General features: G+C 42.6%; 1 protein-coding gene across 1 annotated transcript in view; it reads left to right on the forward strand.

Moving 5' to 3' along the window:
- Positions 1-23,885, forward strand: part of LOC141098915 (cysteine repeat modular protein 2-like) — a 408,915-nt gene that overhangs the window by 218,677 nt on the left and 166,353 nt on the right. The window contains exon 9 of the mRNA XM_073586906.1: positions 823-1,046. Within this exon, the coding sequence (XP_073443007.1) occupies positions 823-1,046 (224 nt within the window). The remainder of the gene's footprint in view (positions 1-822; positions 1,047-23,885) is intronic.

Below are 23,885 nucleotides of genomic sequence, written 5' to 3' on the forward strand. Positions count from 1 at the left end.
ATTGACTTTGGAGGCCCACTTTTCACCTGCATATACTGTAAATAATACACTACCCTCGTTCACAAATTTAGCTGTATCTCTATATAATTGTACACTGGGTAATATGGTAAATGAATGATATGCTTTTTTTTCTGTACAGAGTAAATCAAGTGAATAATGCCAAGTACTGCCCATACAGTGGGGTTAGGGGCCCAGATCTGCACAGGGACACACCGGGGGATTCCCTTGTTACCCTATGGGCAAGTCCGAGCCTGCTTGCAGCTGTAATTGCTGCAAAAAGAGGCTCTACAAAGTACTGAATTTAGGGAGTTGAATAGTTATACACACTGAGGTTTTCAGTTATTTTGTCCTATTTGTTGTTTGCTTGCTTCACAAGAAGAAGAAAACCAAATGTTCACAATTGTAGGCATGTTCTTTACATGAACTGATGCAAAATAGTGAAATTCCATGTTGTGAGATAGAAAAGCTTAAAGAAATGCCAAGGGAGGGAGAATACTTTTGCAAGCCACTACACAAGAAAAATTAAAAGAAAATTAAGTTTATTCGAAAAACAAGTGTAAAGGAAGGCATGTAGGCAATGCCGGGAGGCACGATAATGTAAGACAGTCACTGTTAAAATATTTTTCTAGATCCTGCTGAGCTTTTTCACTCTATTTGTGCACCAAAAACAGAAAAAAATTGCCTACTTACCAATACCTGGCCACATTAGTAATATTTTGCAGGATTCAGTGTTTGCTAATGGATAATTTAATTTTCTTGAATATATTTTGTCCTACAGTGATCTCTATTACAGAAGTTTGATATTTCTTTCATTTCTTATAGAGGTTACTATGAAAACATTGAAGGCTCATGTGAAACATGTGAGGGTTCCTGCTGGACGTGTGAGGGGAGCAAAGGAAATTGCTTGTCCTGTGTGGAGGGCCTATATTTGGAGAATAATAAATGCCTTCCTAACTGCTCAGTGAGATATTATCTTGATGACCAGGGTATCTGTAAGCACTGTCCAGCCCACTGCACTGTCTGTGCAGATGAAAGAACATGTCTAGGTATAACTGATCATTACTGCATAGTTTACTCATGTTTAGTGTCTTACATATATATAAGATTTTTTTTTATGGAAATAGAAACAGAGCTTTTATTTGCAGAAATCTAGGTATGTTATTCCACAAACAACACCATAGAGAAGTTATTACATTGCAAACAGGGTCGGATTGACCCACTGGAGAACCGGAGGATTCTTCAGTGGGACCAGGCACAGACATCTGCTGGCCTAGGGCCCCTGCTGCCCCAAGGGCCCCCAGCCAGTGGTGTGTTGCTAATAGCGGCACACCATGCAGCTTCTATGGGGCCCGTGAGTCAAGGGGGCCCATTTGGCACCAACAAAGCAGCACCAGTGGAACAGTGGGTGATATAAGGCAGGCTAAAGCCTGGGCATGGGGAGCAGTGAATATTCATTTCACTTTAATAGCAGGCAGTGTTAGCCACAGCCGCCAGTTCCTGAAATAGCGGCATTAGGGTCAGGCAGACTAGGGCCTCGGCTCCCTCAGAGGCCCCCAGCCAGTGGCATGCTAGTAGCTGCACACCACGCACGCCACACGGCCGCTATGGGGCCTGTGAGTCAGGGGGGCCCAACCGACACCAGCATCACACCCCAGCGCGTGCCGCATTCAACTGTCAGATTATGCTCCCTTCCCCCATCATTCCCCTCTGCCTCTGACACAGCGGGTGCACGTTGATGTCACTTCATTGCGCACCATTCTGTTTTCTGGGCAGATGGCAGCGCAACTGCTGAGACCGGAGCAGAGCCGGGACCTGCGTGGGATCGAGGAGAAGAGGTGAGTATTGTGTTTTTTTAATGTATATGTAAGTGGCCATAATACTGTGGGGCTGAATTATATTCAATGGAGGGGGCTAAATTATACTCTATGAGAGTCTACACTATATTCTGTGGGGGCCTGCATTATACTATACGGGGGGGCTGCGTTACACTATCTGAGGGGGCTGCATGATACTATATGAGGGGAGCTGCATTATATTCTATGTAGGGGCTGCATTATACCCTATAAGGGGGCTGCATTATATTCTATGAGGGGGTTGCATTTTATTCTGTGAGTGGATTTCTTCTGTGGAGATTTAGATGGCACTGGCAGGCAAAGAGGTCAAACATTTATCCGAAATTCATCATTTTAAAGTAGCTGATTCATCAAGACTTTTTTTTTTTTTAAGTTAAAGCTAAAATTCTGATTAGCTGATAAGAAACCATGGCTGATCTGCTGTAATACCCAGGGAAAGCCTTGATGACCATACATTTCTTCTGAAGTAGCTATTGCAGTAGAAATGCAATAGAGTTGGGTCCACCATATTGACATGCAGTATGCAGTTTGTTAGTGTTTCTTCACTTTAACCTCTTAAGGACCAGGGGTATCTCTGTTTATGCGTTTCCATTTTTTTGCTCCCTTCTTCCCACTGCCATAGCTTTTTCATTTTTCTGTCAATATGGCCATGTGAGGGCTTGTTTTTTTGCAGGACGATTTGTACTTTTGAATGGTACCAATGATTTTGCCATATCAAATACTGGAAATCAGGGAAAAAAAAATTCCAAATATGGTGAAATTGCAAAAAAAAAGCAATTCCAAAATTGTTTTTTTTATTTTTTTACCATGTTCACTAAATGTAAAACTGCTCTGCCATTATGATTCTCCATGTCATTATGAGTTCACAGTCATCAAACATGTCTAGGTTCTTTTTTATTTAAGTGGAGAAAAAAAATTCCAAAATTTGTAAAAAAAAAAAAAAAAAAAAAAGCATGTTGCCATTTTCCGAGACCCGAAGCATCTCCATTTTTCAGAATCTAGAGGTGGGTGACATTTTTAGCTCTCACTCCTACATTTGGGAGGTCCCTCCTTCATTCACAATTGTTAGCTAGATAGCGGAATACATATTCCCCAGCACTTTACAATGCAAGCTAAAACATTCCCATTTGAATTTTAGGCTTCGCCCACCACAACCACCACATCCACCGCCATGTCATTACGCTGCCCTAGCTTGACATTTTCAGAGGGTCAGCAGGTGCTGAGAAACCTGAGTTTGCGAGAGACCCTCAGGTGGCCCTGTATTATACTTTTGGGAGGACTCATTCCTACATTTGGGAGGTCCCTCCCTCATTGAAAATTGTTCGCTATGTACAGTAGTGGAATGCATATTTCCCAGCACTTTGCAATGCCAGCTAAAACATGCCCATTCAAATTTTGGGCTTTGCCCGCCACCACGACCACGTCCACTGCCATATCATTATTGAGCCCTCGCTTAACATTTTCAGATGGCTAGCATGTGCCGTGAAACCTGAGTTTGGGAAGGGCCCCTAGGTGGCCCTGCATCACACATTTGGGAGGGATCTCACTCCTACATTTGGGAGGTCCCGCCTTCATTCAAAATTGTTCACTAGAGAGTATATCACATATTCCCCAGCACTTTACAATGCCAGCTAAAACATGCCCATTTGAATTTTGGGCTTTGCCCACCATCACCACCACCACGTCCACTGCCATGTCATTATGTGGCCCTCGCTTCACATTTTTAGAGGTCCAGCAGGTGCCATGAAACCTGAGTTTAGTGAGCTCCACAGTTTATTTTGGCCACCAGATCCCAATGGAACAACTGTCATAATGGAAGAAGCCACTGTAATGTGAATATAATACAGCAGTTGAGGGAGCTGTATGATCAATATCAGTAAATTGGTATATACCAGACGTCAAAAGCATTTGAATTAAACTGTGAACACAGTGTATGCAAGTGAGGGCCTGTATTGTGGTCAGTCTGTCAGGCCAGAAAGAAATCTCAGGAACATGTACAAACCTCATTTTACTTTAAAGCAGCCTCCTCAAGGGAAAGAGACAGGAGTGCCATTGACCAATCTGCACAAGCCTATGCATTTCTTCTGGAAATTACCCAACCAGGCAGAATGTATCTTTTGCATGGTTTTGAGCAACAGCAAAGTAATTACAAGATTTGTCTCAGAGAGTGATAAGGTCTGTGGAGTGACAGGCAGTGCTACAGAGAACAGGTAAAGATCTTAGCATGACAATGACCATGTTTCAGGCTGCGACCTGAATAGGTCTGTGGAGCATATTAACCTAGTCTCTTAGACCTGCTTAAAATGTACAGAAACTGGCCAATACCCCACCACCATTTTTTTTTTACCAAAATTTAGAAAATTTAAGGGAAGCGACAGTTTAATAAAGAGACACAAGTCTCATTTAGGAGCCTGGAAAAGCCAGGAATGGTCTCTGTCCAGCACCGGACAATGTAAAGTGGTAACGAATATGTATACCCTAACTAACTAACAATTTGGGGAGAGACATATATTCTAATAAGGGAAAACTAAACACAGCACTGGGAACAAAAAGTGGACGTGGTTGCTAAATATTGTTACTGTATGTGCAACTGCTGGTTGTGGGCAAGAGTCATCAGCACCTGCTTCCTGGACAGCAGATTAAGAAAGATGTAACACAGGGGAAGAGCCAGTGGCTTCTCCCTCAGACACAGATTTTCTACCCAGGCATTCCGCCCGCCTACTGGGGTAATGCGTATATGAGCAGTATATGGCGTATGAGGTATTCTGCCGAATTTCACTTTATAAAGGGATGTGTGGGTAAGGCCTCTTTCACACATCTGGTTTTTGTAATCTGGCACGATGCGGCGAAATTTTTAATAACCGGATCCAGCACCGGATCCGGTTTTGTCCCATAAGCTTTCATGGTCACGCATCGTGCCGGATGGTTATGCGTTGTGTCCGGTTGTTGCCGGACACGGCATAAATTAGCCGTCCGGCATCTGCAAAAAACGTTCCCTGCAATGTTTTTTGTCAGCGCCGGACCGGCTTTTTCCACAGCGCATTCCCGGACTCTGTGAATGTTAACCCCACAAGTGCCCGGCAAGAGAGAGATCTCTCTCTGTCACCCGGACACTTGTGAGAGATCTTTCTCGCCGGGCACTTGTGGGGTTAACACTCACAGTGTCTGGGTGAGAGAGAGAGATTCTCTCGCCTGGACACTAAGTGTTAACCCCCCATGTCTCTCTCTCTCCACCCCCCTCTACCCTCCCCTCTCCTATCCTCTCCTCTCCTCCCCTCCCCTCATCTCCCTTTCAGCAGCTGACTCTCATCGGCTGCCTCTGTCCACCTCGTCCTGCGGCTCCTTTAAATAATGTCGGAGCCGTATCTCTCGCCGCACACACATCCGGTGTCACAGCTGCAGGCCGGATCCGGCGGCCCGGCTTTTCGCCGCACGCCGCCGGACCCCACACACCTGATGTGTGAAAGTAGCCTAAGATTTTCAAATTAGCAGCATATAGATAGAGCATGTTTCATTGCTCATATTATAATTCTGTGTAAAGCTGAAACCTGAAGAAGTGTGTGGAGCATATTAATGCATTGATGTTCCACAATGTACAAGTGCAGACCCAAAAATCAACATCAGGCTCCTATATACATGCTTAAAGAGACCGTGAAAAGGGCAACACAAGAAAAAAACTATAATAATAGAATATATAGAGATTGAGAGTAGAAATTTGACCATTGCACAATGTACACAAGTTTCCAAAAATTATCCAAGAGTCTGTATTATACACGCTGAAAGAGAGTGTGATGGGGACCTTACAATAAATTTTGCAGTTATAATTGCCAGAGATAGGGAGTACAAGCTTCACCATTGTACAGTGTACAAAGGTTTCCAAAAATAATCCAAGGGGTCTGTATCATACACACTGAAAGAGACTGTGATGGTGACTTCACAATAAATTTTGCAGTTATTATAATTGCTAAAGATAGGGAGTACAAGTTTCACCATTGCACTATGTACAAAGGTTTCCAAAAATTACCCAAGGAGTCTGTATCATACACACTGAAAGAGACCGTTACGGTGACCTCACAATTTTGCAGTTAGAATTGCTAGAGATATGGAGTACAAGTTTCACCATTGGACAATGTACAAAGGTTTACAAATTTAAAATCATTACCCACGTGGGGTATACATATATGACCACTAAGTACTTGTTGCAGGAGGAGTAGGACATGATTTCCAGAACAAAATGGGTTTTGTGGTAAGGGATGAACTTTAAGACAACTTCAAAAAAAGAACATTTGGGCTGCATTTACATTGGGTTGCTGTCATCCATAGTACTTACAGAGTTGGAGGAAATTCAGCCCTTGTTCAATTTTAGAAGAGTTAGCCTGTCTGCAGTTTCCGTTGATAGGCGTGTGTGCCTATCCGTTATGATTGCATCGGCCGAACTAAAAACCCGCTCAGACAACACAGTTGCGGCAGGGCATGGCAGCACCTCTAAGGCACACAAGGAGAGGTCAGGCCAAGTGTGAAGCTTGAACAGCCAATAGGTAAAGGGCACTGAAGAATCAGGAAGGATGTTGGTATGTCACTTAAGTACTCCTTCTCCATCTTGGTCAACTTCTCCCTCCTTGTCATAGTTACACTCACAGATAGCCCTTGCTGATGTGACAGATTCATGAATATGAGTCAGTTGGTGGACATTCCTCCCCCAAGTTGCACCTGGTGTGTGTGCCCCTCCCATGTAATCCTTGTGGGTGAAAAGAGCTGGTACCTCTGTCAGCAGCGTTGTCTGAGGGTAATCTTTTCAGCAACTCTTCAATAACGGCCCTCTGGCATGCATGCACTGAAACTGGCACATCTGCCTCCGACATGAAAGAAGGAAATTTCTCCTTGCACCATGGGTCAAGAAAGGTGCAAAACCAGTATTTCATTGTGGACAAAATGTCTTTCACGCAAGAGTCTTGGGAAAGGCATCTGGACATGAACTGTGCCATGTGTGGCAGGCTACAAAAAATCAAACTTTCAGTGTCCCCACCAGGATGAACATGAAAACATGAACCATCCTTTCCTCCTCATGATGCCTCGACTTCTCCTCCTCCTCCTCTTCAGGCCATCCATGCTAGACAGACATGAAGCTGTTATTGGAAGTACTCTCTGTAGCACAGGCCAAAAACTCCTGTTCCTCCTCATCCTCCTCTTCCTCCTCCTGTTCCTCATCATCACTCAGTGTGGCCTGAGAATATTGTCTGAGACTGGGCTGTGTGTCATCAGCTACTGTAAAATCTTGCTCCATAGCCACCTGCTCAGCATTCAAAGCTTCCTCTTTAAGATTCTGCAACAAATGTTTTAATAGTCAGAGCAGCGGGATGGTTACACTGATAATAGTGTGAGCAGTTTGTGGGATGCAGTGATGCACGAGAGGCAGAGCAAGGGTTAACAATTTAATTTAACAATGGGATACTCCTTGCAGGGAGACAAACAGTTAAATGAGGGAATAAACTGTTCCATTGTAAAGGCTATACGGAGTTAATGAACAAGGTAACGGAAGTTCTTTCAAACACTTATCGTGTCAGAGGTTTCTCAGGCTGTAGATGATGCATAGAATCATAGAATCGTAGAGTTGGAAGGGACCTCCTGGGCCATCTGGTCCAACCCCCTGCTCAAAGCAGGATTCGCTAAATCATCCTAGTTAGATGTCTGTCCAGCCTCTGTTTGAAGACTTCCATTGAAGGAGAACTCACCACTTCTCGTGGCAGCCTGTTCCACTCATTGATCACTCTAACTGTCAAAAAGTTTTTTCTAATATCTAATCTGTGTCTCCTCCCATTCAGCTTCATCCCATTGCTTCTAGTCTTTCCTTGTGCAAATGAGAATAAAGTTGATCCTTCTACAATGTGACAGCCCTTTAGATATTTGTAGACAGCTATTAAGTCTCCTCTCAGTCTTCTCTTTTGCAAACTAAACATTCCCAAATCCTGCAACCTTTCCTCATAAGACAGGGTTTGCAGACCGGTCACCATTCTGGTCGCTCTTTTCTTTGCTTGGAAGTCAGTAGCACCAACAACGGCTGGCGTGGTGCTTGTCAATGAGGTCCTGCAGGCAATGGAGGTCGTCTTCTGGTGGCAGCGGTCAGTCTCTGGTACCTTCCACTGAGCCCCTAGTTCATCAGTGGCTGTGGCCAACGCAACAAGGCTGTAGTACTGTCAGGGTCCTTGTTGAGAGGTGTGGCAATGTTTGGTAGGGAGAGCAGTGGCGAACAGTCCTGCACTCTGCCCTGGCTCTTAGGCTGACGTGCGGCGCTTAGCTGAACAGGGCTCCCGGCTCTCTCCCTGTCAATGCGGTGGGCTCCACCAGCATCCTGGCATCGTATGAACCTTGTGCTGTTAAGGCCCAGTTGTGCATCCCGCAGAGCACGCTGCACACGCACTTTGCCTCTGTTACTGCTGGCGGGAAACTCACTGTTTCTTCGCGTGCTTTTTCCTCACTGCCTGGCTTAGTCATAACCCCTCTTCCCGGGTCATGGGGCCTGTCCTGTCCCCTATTCTTTCCCCAGGTAACAAGGGATGCAGTTTCAGCAGTTCTGGACCCAGCATGATGCAGGCACCTGCAACCCGGTCTTCCTCCTTACAATAGCATCATCAGCGCTCACCATCTTGGTGCAGTTCTCAAAGTTTTGAAGAACCTCACATATGTCAGCGATGCACCCACTAGGCAGTTGTGTATGGGGGCTGAGTGTTACTCTTACGGGCATTGAGAAGCTGGAATTTAGACACTGCCGTCTGCTGCTCACTAAGCCTTGCCAACATACAGGTGCTTATCACAAAATTAGAATATCATAAAAAAGTTAATGTATTTCAGTTCTTCAATACAAAAAGTGACACTCATATATTATATAGAGTCATTACAAATAGAGTAATCTATTTCAAGTGTTTATTTCTGTTAATGTTGATGATTATGGTTTACAGCCAATGAAAACCCAAAAGTCATTATCTCAGTAAATTAGAATACTTTATAACACCAGCTTGAAAAATGATTTTATAATCCGAAATGTTGGCCTCCTGAAATATATGTTCAGTAAATGCACTTAATACTTGGTCGGGGCTCCTTTTGCATCAATTACTGCATCAATGCAGCGTGGCATGGAGGCGCTAAGTCTGTGGCACTGCTGAGGTGTTATGGAAGCCCTGGTTGCTTTGATAGCAGCCTTCAGCTTGTCTGCATTGTTGAGTCTGGTGTCCCTCATTTTCCTCTTGACAATACCTCATAGATTCTCTATGGGGTTAAGGTCAGGCGAGTTGGCTGGCCAATCAAGCACAGTGATACTGTTGTTTTTAAATCAGGTATTGGTAGTTTTGGCAGTGTGGACAAGTGCCAAGTCCTGCTGGAGAATTAAATTTCCATCTCCAAAAAGCTTGTCGGCAAAGGGAAGCATGAAGTGTGCAAAATTTCCTGGTAGATGGCGGTGCTGACTTTGGTCTTGATAAAACACAGTGGACCTACACCAGCAGGTGACATGGCTCCCCAAACCATTCCTGACTGTGGAGACTTCACACTAGACCTCAAGCAGCTTGGAATGTGTGTCTCTCCACTCTTCCTCCAGACTCTGGGACCTTGATTTCCAAATGAAATGCAAAATTTACTTTCATCTGAAAACAACACCTTGGACCACTGAGCAACAGTTCAGTTCTTTTTAACCTTGACCCAGGTAAGATGCTTCTGGCATTGTCTATTGGTCATGAGTGGCTTGACACAAGAAAAGCGACACTTGCCCATATCCTGGCTACGTCTGTGTGTGATGGTTTTTGAAGCAATGACCCCAGCAGCAGTCCACTCCTTGTGAATCTCCCCCAAATTTTTGAATAGCCTTTTCGTAACAATCCTTTCAAGTCTGTGGTTATCCCGATTGCTTGTACATCTATTTCTACCACTCTTATTCCTTCCACTCAAGTATCCATTAATATGCTTTGATACAGCACTCTGTGAATAGACAGCTTCTCTAGCAATGACCCTTTGTGGCTTACCCTCCTTGTGGGGTGTGTCAATGACTGCTTTCTGGACATCTGTCAAGTCAGCAGTTTTCCCCTTGATTGTGGAGCCTACTGAAACAGAATAAGGGACCTTTTTTAAATGCTTAGGAAGCCTTTGCAGATGTTTTTTGTTAATTATTCTACTTTACTGAGATAATGACTTTTGGATTTTCATTGGCTGTAAGCCATAATCATTAATATAAACAGAAATAAACACTTGAAATAGATCACTGTTTGTAATGACTCTATATAATATGTGAGTTTCACTTTTTGTATTGAAGAATTGAAATAAATTAACTGTTTGATAATATTCTAATTTTGTGAGAAGTACCTGTATGAAAGGTCAAAATTCCAGTGTGTGGGCAGGTCACAAATCAGTCGGTGACGAGTTATATTAAAGCGATGCTGCAGCGCAGGCAGACCAGCAAATGCCTGAGATGAATTTCAGAAATGGGCGCAGAAGTGGTGTACCATGGCAAGTAGGTCCAGCAAGTCAGGGTATGTTTTTAAAAACCGCTGTACAACCAAGTTCAGCACATGGGTCATCCATGGAGTGTACCAGCTTGCCAAGCTTTAAAGTCACCACCACGTTACCCCCATTATCGCAATCAACCAGACCTGTTTGGAAGTTCAGCTGGGAGAGCCACTGATCAGTCTGGTCTTTTATCCCTTTCAACAGCTCTGCAGGGCAGGGAGAACTGTGCACTGCGCTGGGACAATGAAGTGGACATAGAAGCCGACTGTTGTGTCTGTGCAACCGCAGGTTGTTGGCAGGAGGCATCAGCGCCTTCTTCCTGGACAGCAAATTGAGAAGGCCGAAGTTCAGCTGGGAGAGCCACTGATCAGTCTGGTCTTTTATCCCTTTCAACAGCTCTGCAGGGCAGGGAGAACTGTGCACTGCGCTGGGACAATGAAGTGGACATGGAAGCTGACTGTTGTGTCTGTGCAACCGCAGGTTGTTGGCAGGAGGCATCAGCGCCTTCTTCCTGGACAGCAAATTGAAAAGGCCGTAACACAGGGGAAGGGGCAGTGGTTTCAACCTCAGACACAGATTTTGTACCCAGGCATTCTGCTCACCTACTGGGGTGCTTGGCTGTCATGTGCTTCTGTAATTGTCATTGTTCTTATCCCTTCTCAGCTTGGTATGGCAGATGCTGCAATTTATGGTTTCTTTAACTGAAGGACTTTCAGAAAAAACTGCCATACAGGGAACAACGCACCCTTGGCCTGTCATCTAGCTGAGTGGGGGGGGCTCTGTGGAACAGTTGAGCGAGTTCTCCCTCTGGTCAAACCACTACCTCTTCTTGCCTGTTTTTGTGCTGTGGATCTATCTCTCTTTGCTTGCTATGCATGTCACCATGCCAGGTTGGATCAGCGGGCTCGTCATTGACCACGTTGTCTTCCAATTCATCAATCTAATCCTCCTTCTCAGTTGTGATTTTAGGCTGACCTGATGGCAACTTTGCATCATGATTATCCTACATTTCTTTAGACATGAATTGCCCTTCCCCAACGTGGCTTTCTTCTGGCCGTGGGTGTTCAAATGTTTGTGCATCACTGCACTCCACCTCCTCATGACCCTCTTTAATGGTGCACTGGGAGAGGCCAGAATTACTACAAGATAACGTAAACAGTTCCTACAAAGTGGCCAGCGTTGGGGTCATATGTCTCCTGTGACCCTTGATGGGGGAGGAAGGAGGACCAGGTTGAGGATTGTGAGGTCCAGCCTCTTGGCTACTGAGACTGGACCGTGTGGAAGGCTTGGTGGTGCTGTTTGTCAGCTCACTGGAGCCTTTGTCTGCTATCCAACCCACAACATTCTCACACTTGTCTGGGTTCAACAGTGGTGTAGCGCACAGACTGAATTTTGACAGGAAGCTAGAACGAGATAAATTCACCTTCTGATGTGTCACACAGCCTTGGTGGGCACCACCACATCCATGTCCCTGTTCCTTAATGTCACCCTTTCTCATATTGAATGCATTCTGAATAAAATTTCCTGGCTTTATTTTTCACAAGTACCCTCACAGAGGTGTTATGTACAAATTACCTGTATCTAACAATGTGTTGGTATTTTTTTTAAAACTATGACCTTTATTACACATGGCAACAGCATGCTCAGGAAAATTACTGGTAAATAGTGATGTTTGCGTATCTCAGCAGGTTTTGGGCCAGTCGCACAATTGCTAGATAAATATACGATATTTATTTAACCAATAGCAGAGTAATGATTTTTATATCGCCTTTATGACACGCCAACAGCAGACTCAGGAATATTACTGGTAAATAGTGACATTTGCGTATCTCAGCAGGCTTTGCACCAGTTGCACAATTGCTAGATAAATATACGCCATTTATTTAACCAATAGCAGAGTAATTTTTTTATATCACCTTTATGACACACGGCAACTGCAGACTCAGGAAAATTATTGATAAACAGTGATGTTTGCTTATCTCGGTGGCCCTTGCGCCAGACGCACAACTGCTGGATAATAAGCTATTTATTTAACCAATAGCAGAGTATTTTTTTTCATATCGCCTTTGACACACACCAACAGCAGACTCAGGAAAATTACTGGTAAATAGGGATGTTTGCGTATGTGAGCAGGATTTACACCAGTCGCACAACTGCTAGATAAATATATGGTATTTCAGCAATAGATGAGGAATATTATTTAGTTCTAAAAAAGATGCTTAGTATATACTGGCACTGAGGAATGTTTTTTAGCTTTAAAAATAGAGCGGTTTAGTATATGCTGGTACTTAGGAATATTATTTAGCTCTAAAAAAAGGTTTAGAATATGCTGGTCCTGAGGAATATTATGTTGCTCTAAAAAGAGCTGTTTTGTATATTATGATACTGGATATGAAACCCTGCCTCTCCCTACTCCCACAACCTGTTCTTACACTATACACAATGCAACCTAGCAGAGATCTGCTGCATGTACTTGCAATGCGAACACCCTGCCTGCCTTTCATAGAATCATAGAATCGTAGAGTTGGAAGGGACCTCCTGGGCCATCTGGTCCAACCCCCTGCTCAAAGCAGGATTCGCTAAATCATCCCAGTTAGATGTCTGTCCAGCCTCTGTTTGAAGACTTCCATTGAAGGAGAACTCACCACTTCTCGTGGCAGCCTGTTCCACTCATTGATCACTCTAACTGTCAAAAAGTTTTTTCTAATATCTAATCTGTGTCTCCTCCCATTCAGCTTCATCCCATTGCTTCTAGTCTTTCCTTGTGCAAATGAGAATAAAGTTGATCCTTCTACAATGTGACAGCCCTTTAGATATTTGTAGACAGCTATTAAGTCTCCTCTCAGTCTTCTCTTTTGCAAACTAAACATTCCCAAATCCTGCAACCTTTCCTCATAAGACAGGGTTTGCAGACCGGTCACCATTCTGGTCGCTCTTTTCTGAACTCGCTCCAGTTTGTTGATGTCTTTTTTAAAATGTGGTGCCCAAAACTGGACACAATATTCCAGATGAGGTCTGACCAAAGAGGAGTAGAGGGAAATAATTACTTCACGTGATCTAGACTGTATGCTTCTGTTAATACATCCTAGAATTGCATTTGCCTTTTTTGCTGCTGCATCACACTGTTGACTCATATTCAGTCTGTGATCTATTAGTATACCCAAGTCTTTTTCACATGTGCTGTCACTTAGCCCTATTCCTCCCATTCTATATATGCTTTTTTCATTTTTATTGCCCAGATGTAGTACTTTGCATTTCTCCCTGTTAAAAACCATTCTGTTAGTTGCTGCCCACTTCTCCAGTTTATTTAAATCTTTTTGAATCCTCTCTCTCTCTTCTCTAGTATTAGCTATCCCTCCTAGCTTTGTGTCATCAGCAAATTTAATCAGTTTACCCTCAATTCCTTCATCTAAATCGTTGATAAAGATGTTGAACAATACAGGGCCCAGGACAGAGCCCTGTGGTACCCCACTTGAGACATTCTTCCAACTGGATGTGCAGCCATTTACGACCACTCTTTGGGTCCGATCACTAAGCCAGTTATGAATCCACCTAACAGTTGCCTTGTCCATTCCATACTTAGTCATTTTTTCAATAAGGATTGTATGAGAGACTTTGTCAAATGCTTTGCTGAAGTCAAGATATACTATATCTACAGCATTTCCTTGATCCACCCAATCAGTAATACCGTCATAGAAGGAAATTAAATTAGTCTGACATGACTTATTAGTTACAAACCCATGCTGACTCTGTTTAATCACTTCATTCTTATCCAGGTATTGACATACATGTTGTTTAATAATTTGTTCAAAGATCTTTCCTGGTATAGAAGTCAGACTCACCGGCCTATAGTTGCCTGGGTCCACCTTCTTCCCCTTTTTGAAGATAGGAACAACATTTGCTCTTCTCCAGTCTTCTGGCACTTCTCCTGTTCTCCAAGAATTTTCAAAGATTATGGAGAGGGGTTCAAAAATTTCTTCTGCTATCTCCTTCAGTACTCTGGGGTGTAATTCATCTGGACCTGGAGACTTGAATTCATTTAGGTTAGCTAAGTGTTTCCTCACTATCTTTCTGTTTATAGATATCCTGGATTCTTCTATTCCCTTAATAGGACAGTGAATAACAGTTGATGTTACATTTCCTTTCTGAGAGAAAACAGATGCAAAATAGGAATTTAAAAGTTCAGCCTTCTCAACATCCTGTCTTACCATTTCATCATTTTCATCCTGTAAAAATCCTATAGCATCTTTGACTTTTCTTTTACTTTTGACATATCCCCAAAATCCTTTATTATTGCTTTTGACATCTCTTGCAAGCCTCAATTCATTTTCAGCTTTAGCTAATCTGATTTGTGCCCTGCAGGTTCTGCAGACAGCATTATATTCTTCTTTAGATATGCCTCCTTCTTTCCATTTTATAAACATTTTTTTCTTCCTTTTTAGCATGTGCTTAAGTTCTGTGTTCATCCATCCTGGTTTCCTTAAATGCTTCCTATTCTTCGCTCTTTTCGGAATTGTTAACAACTGTGCTTTGAGAATTTCATTTTTCAAGATTTCCCATCCTTCCTGGACATTTTTGTCTTTAAGGATATCCAGCCATTGGATCCCTCCAATTCTCTTTCTGAATCCCTTAAAATCTGCCTTTCTGAAATCTAACCTTGACGTCTGAGTCTTCACAGGTCTTCCGCCTCTAGTTATCCAAAATTCTAAAATAGCATGGTCGCTACATCCTAGGGTCCCAGCCACTTTTACCTCCTCAACCATTTCCTCCCTGTTTATAAGGATTAGATCCAAGGTAGCAGTTCCCCTTGTTTTCTCCTTTACCTTTTGGAAGATAAAGTTGTCAGCAAGAGAGGATAAGAATTTCCTTGACCTGTTAGTTTTGCCTGAGAGAGATTCCCAACAAATGTCTGGATAGTTGAAATCTCCCATGACAACTATGTCATATTTTTTGGAGAACTTGGCCATTTGATGCATAAAGAGTTCATCCATATCTTCAGCTTGCACAGGCGGCCTGTAGTAAATGCCTACAATGGTGTCCTTTCCATTGTTCTGTCCTTGTATTCTTACCCAAACAGTTTCCACAGAACTCCCAGTCTCTGAAGCTTCAATCTCTGTGCAGATATACGCGTTTCTAACATACAATGCGACACCCCCTCCTCGTTTATCAAGTCTGTTTCTTGCAAATAAGTTGTATCCTTCTAGTCTTGTATTCCAATCATGTGTATTGTCCCACCAAGTTTCAGTGATTCCAATGACATCATATTTCTTTTCCTGTGTTAGTAGTTCCAATTCTCCTTGTTTGTTGCCCATGCTTTGTGCATTAGTATAGAAACATTTTAGTTTGTGATTGGTTTCTCTTTCTCCAATATTTTTATTAATTAGATTCTTTCGTCTTTGTTCTTCCATTCCACTTCCAATATCAGAGATCTCAATAGCATTTGTCAGGTGTATGGCTTTTTCTGGTCTTTTGCTTCCCTTCCCATGTTGTTCTAGTTTAAAGCTCTCCTGATTAGTGTAGCAAGGCGACTTCCAAATACATGCTTTCCAGTCTTCGTAAGGTGCACCCCATCTCTAGCAAGTAGTCCATCGTATAAGTAGTTCACTCCGTGATCCAGAAATCCAAATCGTTGCTGACGGCACCATCGACGTAGCCAGTTGTTCACCTGCAGAATCTTATTCCACCTCCTTGTTCCATGGCCATCCACTGGGAGGATGGAAGAGAAGACCACCTGCGCTCCCAGTTCTTTCACTTTCTTGCCTAAGTCTTCAAAGTCTCTGCAGATAGTTTCCAGGTCGTTTCTTGCGGTGTCGTTTGTCCCCACATGTAGTAGCAGGAATGGGTAGTCATCTGTAGGTCTGAAGAGTCCTGATATCCTGTCAGACACATCTTTAATTTTTGCACCTGGAAGACAGCACATTTCTCTTGAAGTTATATCCGGTCTGCAGATAGCGGCCTCTGTTCCTCTCAACAGGGAATCCCCCATGACCACCACTCTCCGTTTCTTCTTCACAACATTTTTCTTTCTCCATCCAGGAGGACTCTGAAGGCGTACAAGGTTGCTGTTTGTTGGCAAAGTCTTATCCTGATGTATTTCTTCATCGTTTTCCTGCGTGAGAGCCTGGTACTGGTTCCTGAGAAGTATGGGTGCTGACTGCCTCCTGATCCTCCTGCTTCTCTGGGTCACATGTCTCCATTCCTCTGTTTCTTCAGGTGCACTTCGAATTTCTTCTCTTTCTGTAACATGAAGAGATAATTCTGCTCTGTCCAAGAACTCTTCACCTTCCTTAATGATCTTCAACGTAGCTAACCTCTCTTCGAGATTTTGCAACTTTTCCTCCAACAGGGACACAAGCTTGCATTTGTGGCATGTGAAGTTTGGCTTTTCCACTGGTAAATCTGTGAACATGTAGCAAGAAATGCAGCTCACCAAATGGCTCCTGGCCTCTTCCATCTTGAGATTTCTTAAAAACGATGAAAGATGAGCCAAAATTCAAAATTCACGCGCCGATAGGCGCGCGGTTTCTCCGATTTCCTCTTTTCAGCTGCAACTTTCCTTCTCCCTCGTATTAAATCTTTCCCTACGCTATCTTAACCTTGCAGAGATCTAATCTTCACTCTAAGTAACTCTTTAGAGAGCTTTTTGAATTCAGAGACTCTCACTATACGCTGCTTTCAGTCTCCCTATGCTCACACCATGCTCTCACTACACTGTTTCCACATGTAACGTGTGCAAGATAGTGCCCGCAGGGCTTAAAGGGAATCTGTCAACCCATTTTAGCCCTATCCACTGCCGGCACCGCCATCAGGGGCTTATCTACAGCATTCTGTAATGCTGTAGATAAGCCCCCTATGTAAACTGAAAGATAAGAAAAACAAGTAAGATTATACTCACCTTGGCGTGGGATTCGGTCCAATGGGTGTCGTGGTCCGGTCCGGCGCCTCCCATCTTAATATGTTGCCGTCCTCCTCCTTCTGCCGCAGCTCCGGCACAGGCGTACTTTATCTGCCCTGTTGAGGGCAGAGTAAAGTAATGCAGTGCGCAAGCAACGGACCTCTCTGACCTTTTCCGGCGCTTGTGCACTGCAGTACTTTACCCTCAACAGGTCAGATAAAGTACGCCTGCGCAGGAGCCGCAGCAGAAGTAAGAAGGAGGACGGCATTGTATGAAGATGGGAGGCGCCGGACCGGACAGCAACACCTACCGCACCCGACCACGCCCCCCGGTGAGTATAATATAACTTGTTTTTCTTATCTTTCAGGTTACATCGGGGGCTTATCTACAGCATTACAGAATGTTGTAGATAAGCCCCTGATGGCAGTGCCGGCAGCTGATAGGGTTAAAATGGGGTGACAGATTCTCTTTAAATATCCCCCTATGACTCTGTAAAGACAGTCACTTACAGTAATGCCACAACAAAGATGGTGATGGCATTGCTGTGATTTGCAAGCAAGCCCAGCGTGTTCCTTGGCTACAAATAAAGTGTCAAACATGCTTTGCGGGTCACTTGAATATACTGAGGCGAATAGCAAACTACTAGTCGAGTAGCGAATAGCGTACTATTTATGAGAGTAACGAATAGTGCCAAATGTATTCGCTCATCACTAGTCCCTGTTTTCGCTATAGAGGTGAAGTTATGCTTAAAGCGCGCATCACTTCTATCAGTGACTCATCTCATCTACCTCACAGACAAGTGATTGCCTACTCTGAGACCTGAGCAGCAGCAGTGTGTTTAGTATTTTAGAGTATTTGGGGTCCAAATTACTGAAAGTGAAAAACTCTATCAACCAATTAAATGTCACTAACAATAACATTTAAAAGGTTCATTTGCAAGTGTGCTCTTGCATCGGCTCTCATTGCACATCCCACAATGAAATTGCAGTGTGCTAATGGGTTAACATTAACATGGCAAATAGGGGCCCTCTGAAGGTCTTTGTTTTTTCCATGTTTGTCCACTTATGATTTATGTGTGTGGCTGGTCCTTAATAGGAAGACATTACTATGACTATACACTGCAATACTGTGCTTTATTCAGCAGTTTTGCAGTATATAATAAAAGCGATCAAATAATTGCAGGTTCAAAACCCATAATTAAAAATAAAAAATAAGCATATTTGGAATATCTACATTCATAAAATTCCTATGCAACACAATACAAAATTATTTAACCCCTTAGCGACAGAGCCAGTTATGCAGCTTAATGACCAGGCCAATTTTTAAAATTCTGACCACTGTCCCTTTATGAGGTTATAACTCTGGAATGCTTTAATGGATCCCGCTGATTCTGAGAATGTTTTTTTGTGACATATTGTACTTCATGTTAGTGGTAAAATTTCTTCGATAAGTCTTGTGTTTATTTATGAAAAAAACGGAAATAAGGCGAAAATTTTGCAATTTTAAAATTTACATTTTTATGCCCTTTAATCAGAGAGATGTGTTACACAAATTTCTTAATAAATAACATTTCCCACATGTCTACTTTACATCAGCACAATTTTGGAAGCAAAATTTTTTTTTGTTAGGAAGTTATAAGGGTTAAAAGTTGACCAGCGATTTCTCATTTTTACAACAAAATTTTCAAAACCATTTTTTTATGGACCACATCATATTTAAAGTCATTTTGAGGGGTGTACATGACAAAAAATACCCAAAAGTGGCACCATTCTAAAAACTAGACCCCTCAAGGTGCTCAAAACCACATTCAAGAAGTTTATTAACCCTTTAAGTGCTTCAATGTGGAATGAAAAGCAATGTGGAAGGAAAAATTTAACATTTAACTTTTTTTTTGCAAAAAATTTAATTCAGAACCAATTTTTTTTATTTTCACAAGTGTTAAAAGAGAAAATCAACTACAAAATTTGTTGTACAATTTCTCCTGAATACGCCGATACCCCATATGTAGGGGTAAACCACTTTTTCAGCACACGGCAGAGCTCGCAAGGGATGGAGCACCGTTTGATTTTTTTAACGCAGAATTGGCTGGAATTGAGATCGGATGCCATGTTGCGTTCGGAGAGCCCTTAATGTGCCTAAACAGTGGAAAACTCCAAAAAGTGACCCCATTTTGGAAACTAGACCCATTAAGGAACTTATCTAGATGTGTGGTGAGCACTTTGAACCTTCAAGTGCTTCACAGAAGTTTATAACGTACAGCTGTGAAAATAAGAAATCCTTTTTTTTCCACAAAAATGATCTTTTCGCCCCCAAATTTTTATTTTTACAAGGGTAACAGGAGAAATCATACCCCCCACAGTTGTTGTGCGATTTGTCCTGAGTACGTCGATACCCCATATGTGGGGGGAACCACTGTTTAGGCGCATGGGAGAGCTCGGAAGGGAAGGAGTGCCATTTTGGAATGCAGACTTTGATGGAATGGTCTGCGGGCATCATGTTGCGTTTGCAGAGCCCCTGATGGGCCTAAACAGTGGAAACCACCCACAAGTGACCCCATTTTGTAAATTAGACCCCCTAAGGAACTTATTTAGATGTGTGGTGAGCACTTTGAACCCCCAAGCGCTTCACAGAAGTTTATAAATGCAGAGCCGTGAAAATAAAAAGTCTTTTTTATTTCCACAAAAGTGATTTTTTAGACCCCCAAAGTTGGTAAATAGTGGAAACCCCTCAATTCTTGCTCCAACCCTAATCCCAACACACCCCTAACCCTAATCCCAACCCTAACACTAATCCCAACCCTAATCCATAATCCTAATTCTAACCCTAATCCTAGTTCGCCCAAACCCTAAATCTAACCGTAGCCCTAACCCTAGCCCAACCCTAGCCCAACCCTAACCCCAACCCTAGCCCAACCCTAACCCTAGTCCTAGCCCTAACCCTAGCCCAACCCTAACCCTAGCCCTAGCCCTAACACTAAAAAATATTTTCTTTATTTCATTATGTTTGCCTATATAAGGGGGTGATAAACGGGGGGGGGTTATGTACTATTTTTTTTATTTTGATCACTATGATCGTTTATCATAGTGATCAAAATAATGAATGGAATCTGCCAGCCGGAGCCGGCAGATTCCCGGCGGGTGCACTGCGCATGCGCCTGCCATTTTCAAGATGGCGGCGCCCATCGGAGGATGCCGGCGGGACGCGGGACCACCGGGAGGGGACGGAGGACCACGGAGAGGTACCGGGGGGATCGGGGACCCTATTTCTCTCTCCTCTGATGTGCGTTCACATCAGAGGAAAGAGAAATTTAATGCATAATTGCGGCTTTTTTTGCGGTCGCCGTAATAGGGTTAATAACGGTGATCGCAAAATCGGAGTCGGTAAAAACCGAACGATTCATGTTCTCTGGGGTCTCGGCTACCCCTGGCAGCCGAGACCCCGGAGAAAATCCGACACTGAGGGGCGCTATGTACTTTCTCCACAGCGCCGTGAATTAACGGAGCTGTGGTTTTAGCACACTCAATTATCGCCGTTAAAAGGCGTATCGGCGGTTGTTAAGGGGTTAAACCATATGTAAAATGCCACCCAAATAAACAAACAAAAAAATCATTAACAAACTTAAGCACCCCAAAATAGCATCAATAAGAACATCAGCTCAGTGCACAAAAAACAATCCTTCAAACAGCTCCATCTGTGGATAAAGAGTTACATGTGTCAGAAAATGGTGACACTAACCAAAAATATTTTACAAAGAATTTTTTTTTTAAAAATGTACAAGCTTAAAACGTACAAATTTGATATGATCTTAATCACACTGACCTGGCCAGGTAATTTTTAACTGCACGATGAACACCATAAAAACAAACCCCAAAAAACAATATCTGAATTACATTTTTTAAAATCACAATTTTAGCTTAATTGGATTTTTTCACATTTTTCAGAAAGTTATAGAAAACTGAATAAAGAAAAATTAATGGTATCAGTCCAACCTACAACTCATACCGCATGTCATGATTCCTCCACTCAGAGAGTGATTGTTATGCTGTCCTGTGGAAACTAGGTCATGCTGAGTTGTCAGTGTTTTGTTTGACAGCTCGGCTTTCCAATTTTGTAATGTGCATGCTGATCTGTTAGTGCTTTGACAGCTCGGCTACCTAATCTGTGACTGTGAGGTATGGGACTTTCTCCTGGTGTTCTGGCAATTTCCAAAGCCATTGAACTGAGCTGTCTGCCCCTGATCCCTGCCAATGTAGGTTGTGCTTCCTGGTGAGTGTTTGTCTGATTCTGTTGTTCTGAGTTTTGATTTTCTGCTGCCTGATCCTTTTGACTGTGTTCTGACTATCCCTTTGTCTTGTTCTTTTGCTTTGGTCCACTATCTCCTGGTATTTTGACCCTTGGACTGTGATCTGACTTGTGCCTTTGTCTTGGATTTCTATGTGCTCTCTTGGTACTGATCCCGAAACGTCTGACTTCTCTGACTCATGCTCTGTGCCTGAGTAGTGAATAGCATCACACTGCAATAAGCAAGCACTCATATGGCAATGTTGACAGAAAAATAGAAATATTATGGCTCGGGAGTAAAAAAACAAATATACAGAAATGAAAAATTAATTGGTCACAAAGGAGTTAAAAAGGAGCTATGTTTCTATTTTTTTCAGAAATCAATAGTGTAAGAAAAGTATTAGAGTATTACAGATTAAGAGCCTTTTCCCCATTATCAATCACTTCTCCCCCATTCACTCTCAAATTCAGAAAATTGCTCAAATCTGTCTATAGATCTGTCTTTTGTGAGGGATCAAATTACACCTGCTGCTTATTGAAATCTATAAAGAGGGGAAGGTTGGAGAGAAAGAGGCAGAGACAGTCAAAAGGAACCTGCAGAGGCTTCTAGTGACTAGTATGCAGAGGAGATAAATTCTGCTGGATACAAGTCATATAGTGGCCAGAAATTACCCTGAAGAGTTAACTGAAAGTGCAGTCATACTTCGGATTTGTCACCTCTCTGTTGTGACATTATGATTTGGGTTCATCCCAACTATCATCACATGTAATCACAGTGTTGTAATGTTGGTATTACACAATTGGCCATTTAGCTTTTTCTATTACCTGAAACATAAAGTCGTTCTAATTTAAAAAAATAAAAAAATTCTACAGTGAGAACATAAACCAGCATTTAGCATCACACTTTCTTCATTCAATTACTTCAAGTGTTAACCAATATAAATTGCTGTGTCTTAAGAGAAATTAGCCTTCTCTGAGGCTTCCAGTGAATTTGTTTTTAATTTGTACAATAATTACACTTGGATGTGACTCTATGACATATAGTAGCCTCCTATATTAATTGCATGCTTGAAGAAATCTAAAATACATTTCTTGCTGGAGGCTTCCTTCTTACACATTTTGCAGTCTTAAAATTCACTGTAAATGCTGTGCCTTTCTACAGTTTTCTATGGAAATTATTTACAAATGTAACGTCTTTATTTAATGTCATCTTGCGCTTGTGTTTTTTTCTGGCATTTTTGAAGTCCTATATAGATTCCTAAAAAGACAAAAAGCCTGAAAAATGCCAAACGCACAGCATGATCTGTATATTTTTTAGCATTTTAATATTGGCACCCGGCAATTATGTTACTGGATGCTACAATTAAAGGGGTTGTCTGGGCTTTCTGTATAATTTGTGCAGTGCAGGCAGCAAGGGAATGACTCAGAAGATTGGTGAAACCAGGAAGGAAAAGGCTTCTACATAGGTAAGTATAATGTGCTGTGTGCATCCATCCCTCATGCATCCATCCTTCCCTCACTCATCCATCCATCCCTACAAACACACACACACATACACACAGATCCATACACACACACTTCACTATAGACTGAGGTTCTGCAGCAGCCGAGGTGTATTATGAGGTATATATGTAGATATACATACACATGCATCACTACAGACTATTCACCTCACAGTACTTGCATGCTAGGGGTAACATGGGGACATGTAACATGTGACACTCTATCACCACTGTGGATGTGATGTCAAGACATGTGATGCTCTATCACCACTGTTGATGTGATGTGGGGACATGTGACACTCTATCACCACTGTGGATGTAATGTGGAATCATGTGATGCTCCATCACCACTGTGGATGTAATGTGGAATCGTGACGCTCCATCACCACTGTGGATGTAATGTGGAATCGTGACGCTCCATCACCACTGTGGATGTAATGTGGAATCGTGACGCTACATCACCACTGTGGATGTAATGTGGAAACATGTGATGCTCCATCACCACTGTGGATGTAATGTGGAATCGTGACGCTCCATCACCACTGTGGATGTAATGTGGAAACATGTGATGCTCCATCATCACCACTGTGGATGTAATGTGGAATCATGTGACGCTCCATCACCACTGTGGATGTAATGTGGAGACATGTGACTCTCTAATAATAATAATAATAATTTTATTTCTATAGCGTCAACATATTCCGCAGCACTTTTCATTTTAGAGGGGACTTGAACAAACAATAGACATAACAGCATAACAATAAACACAGATCAAAGTAGATACCAAGAGGAATGAGGGCCCTGCTCACAAGCTTACAATCTAAGAGGAAAAAAGGGAGACACGAAAGGTAGATGGTAACA

The sequence above is a fragment of the Dendrobates tinctorius genome, unplaced genomic scaffold (genome assembly GCF_039654945.1).
Source record: "Dendrobates tinctorius isolate UK_male_01 unplaced genomic scaffold, ASM3965494v1 ptg000097l, whole genome shotgun sequence".
Lineage (NCBI taxonomy): Eukaryota > Metazoa > Chordata > Amphibia > Anura > Dendrobatidae > Dendrobates > Dendrobates tinctorius.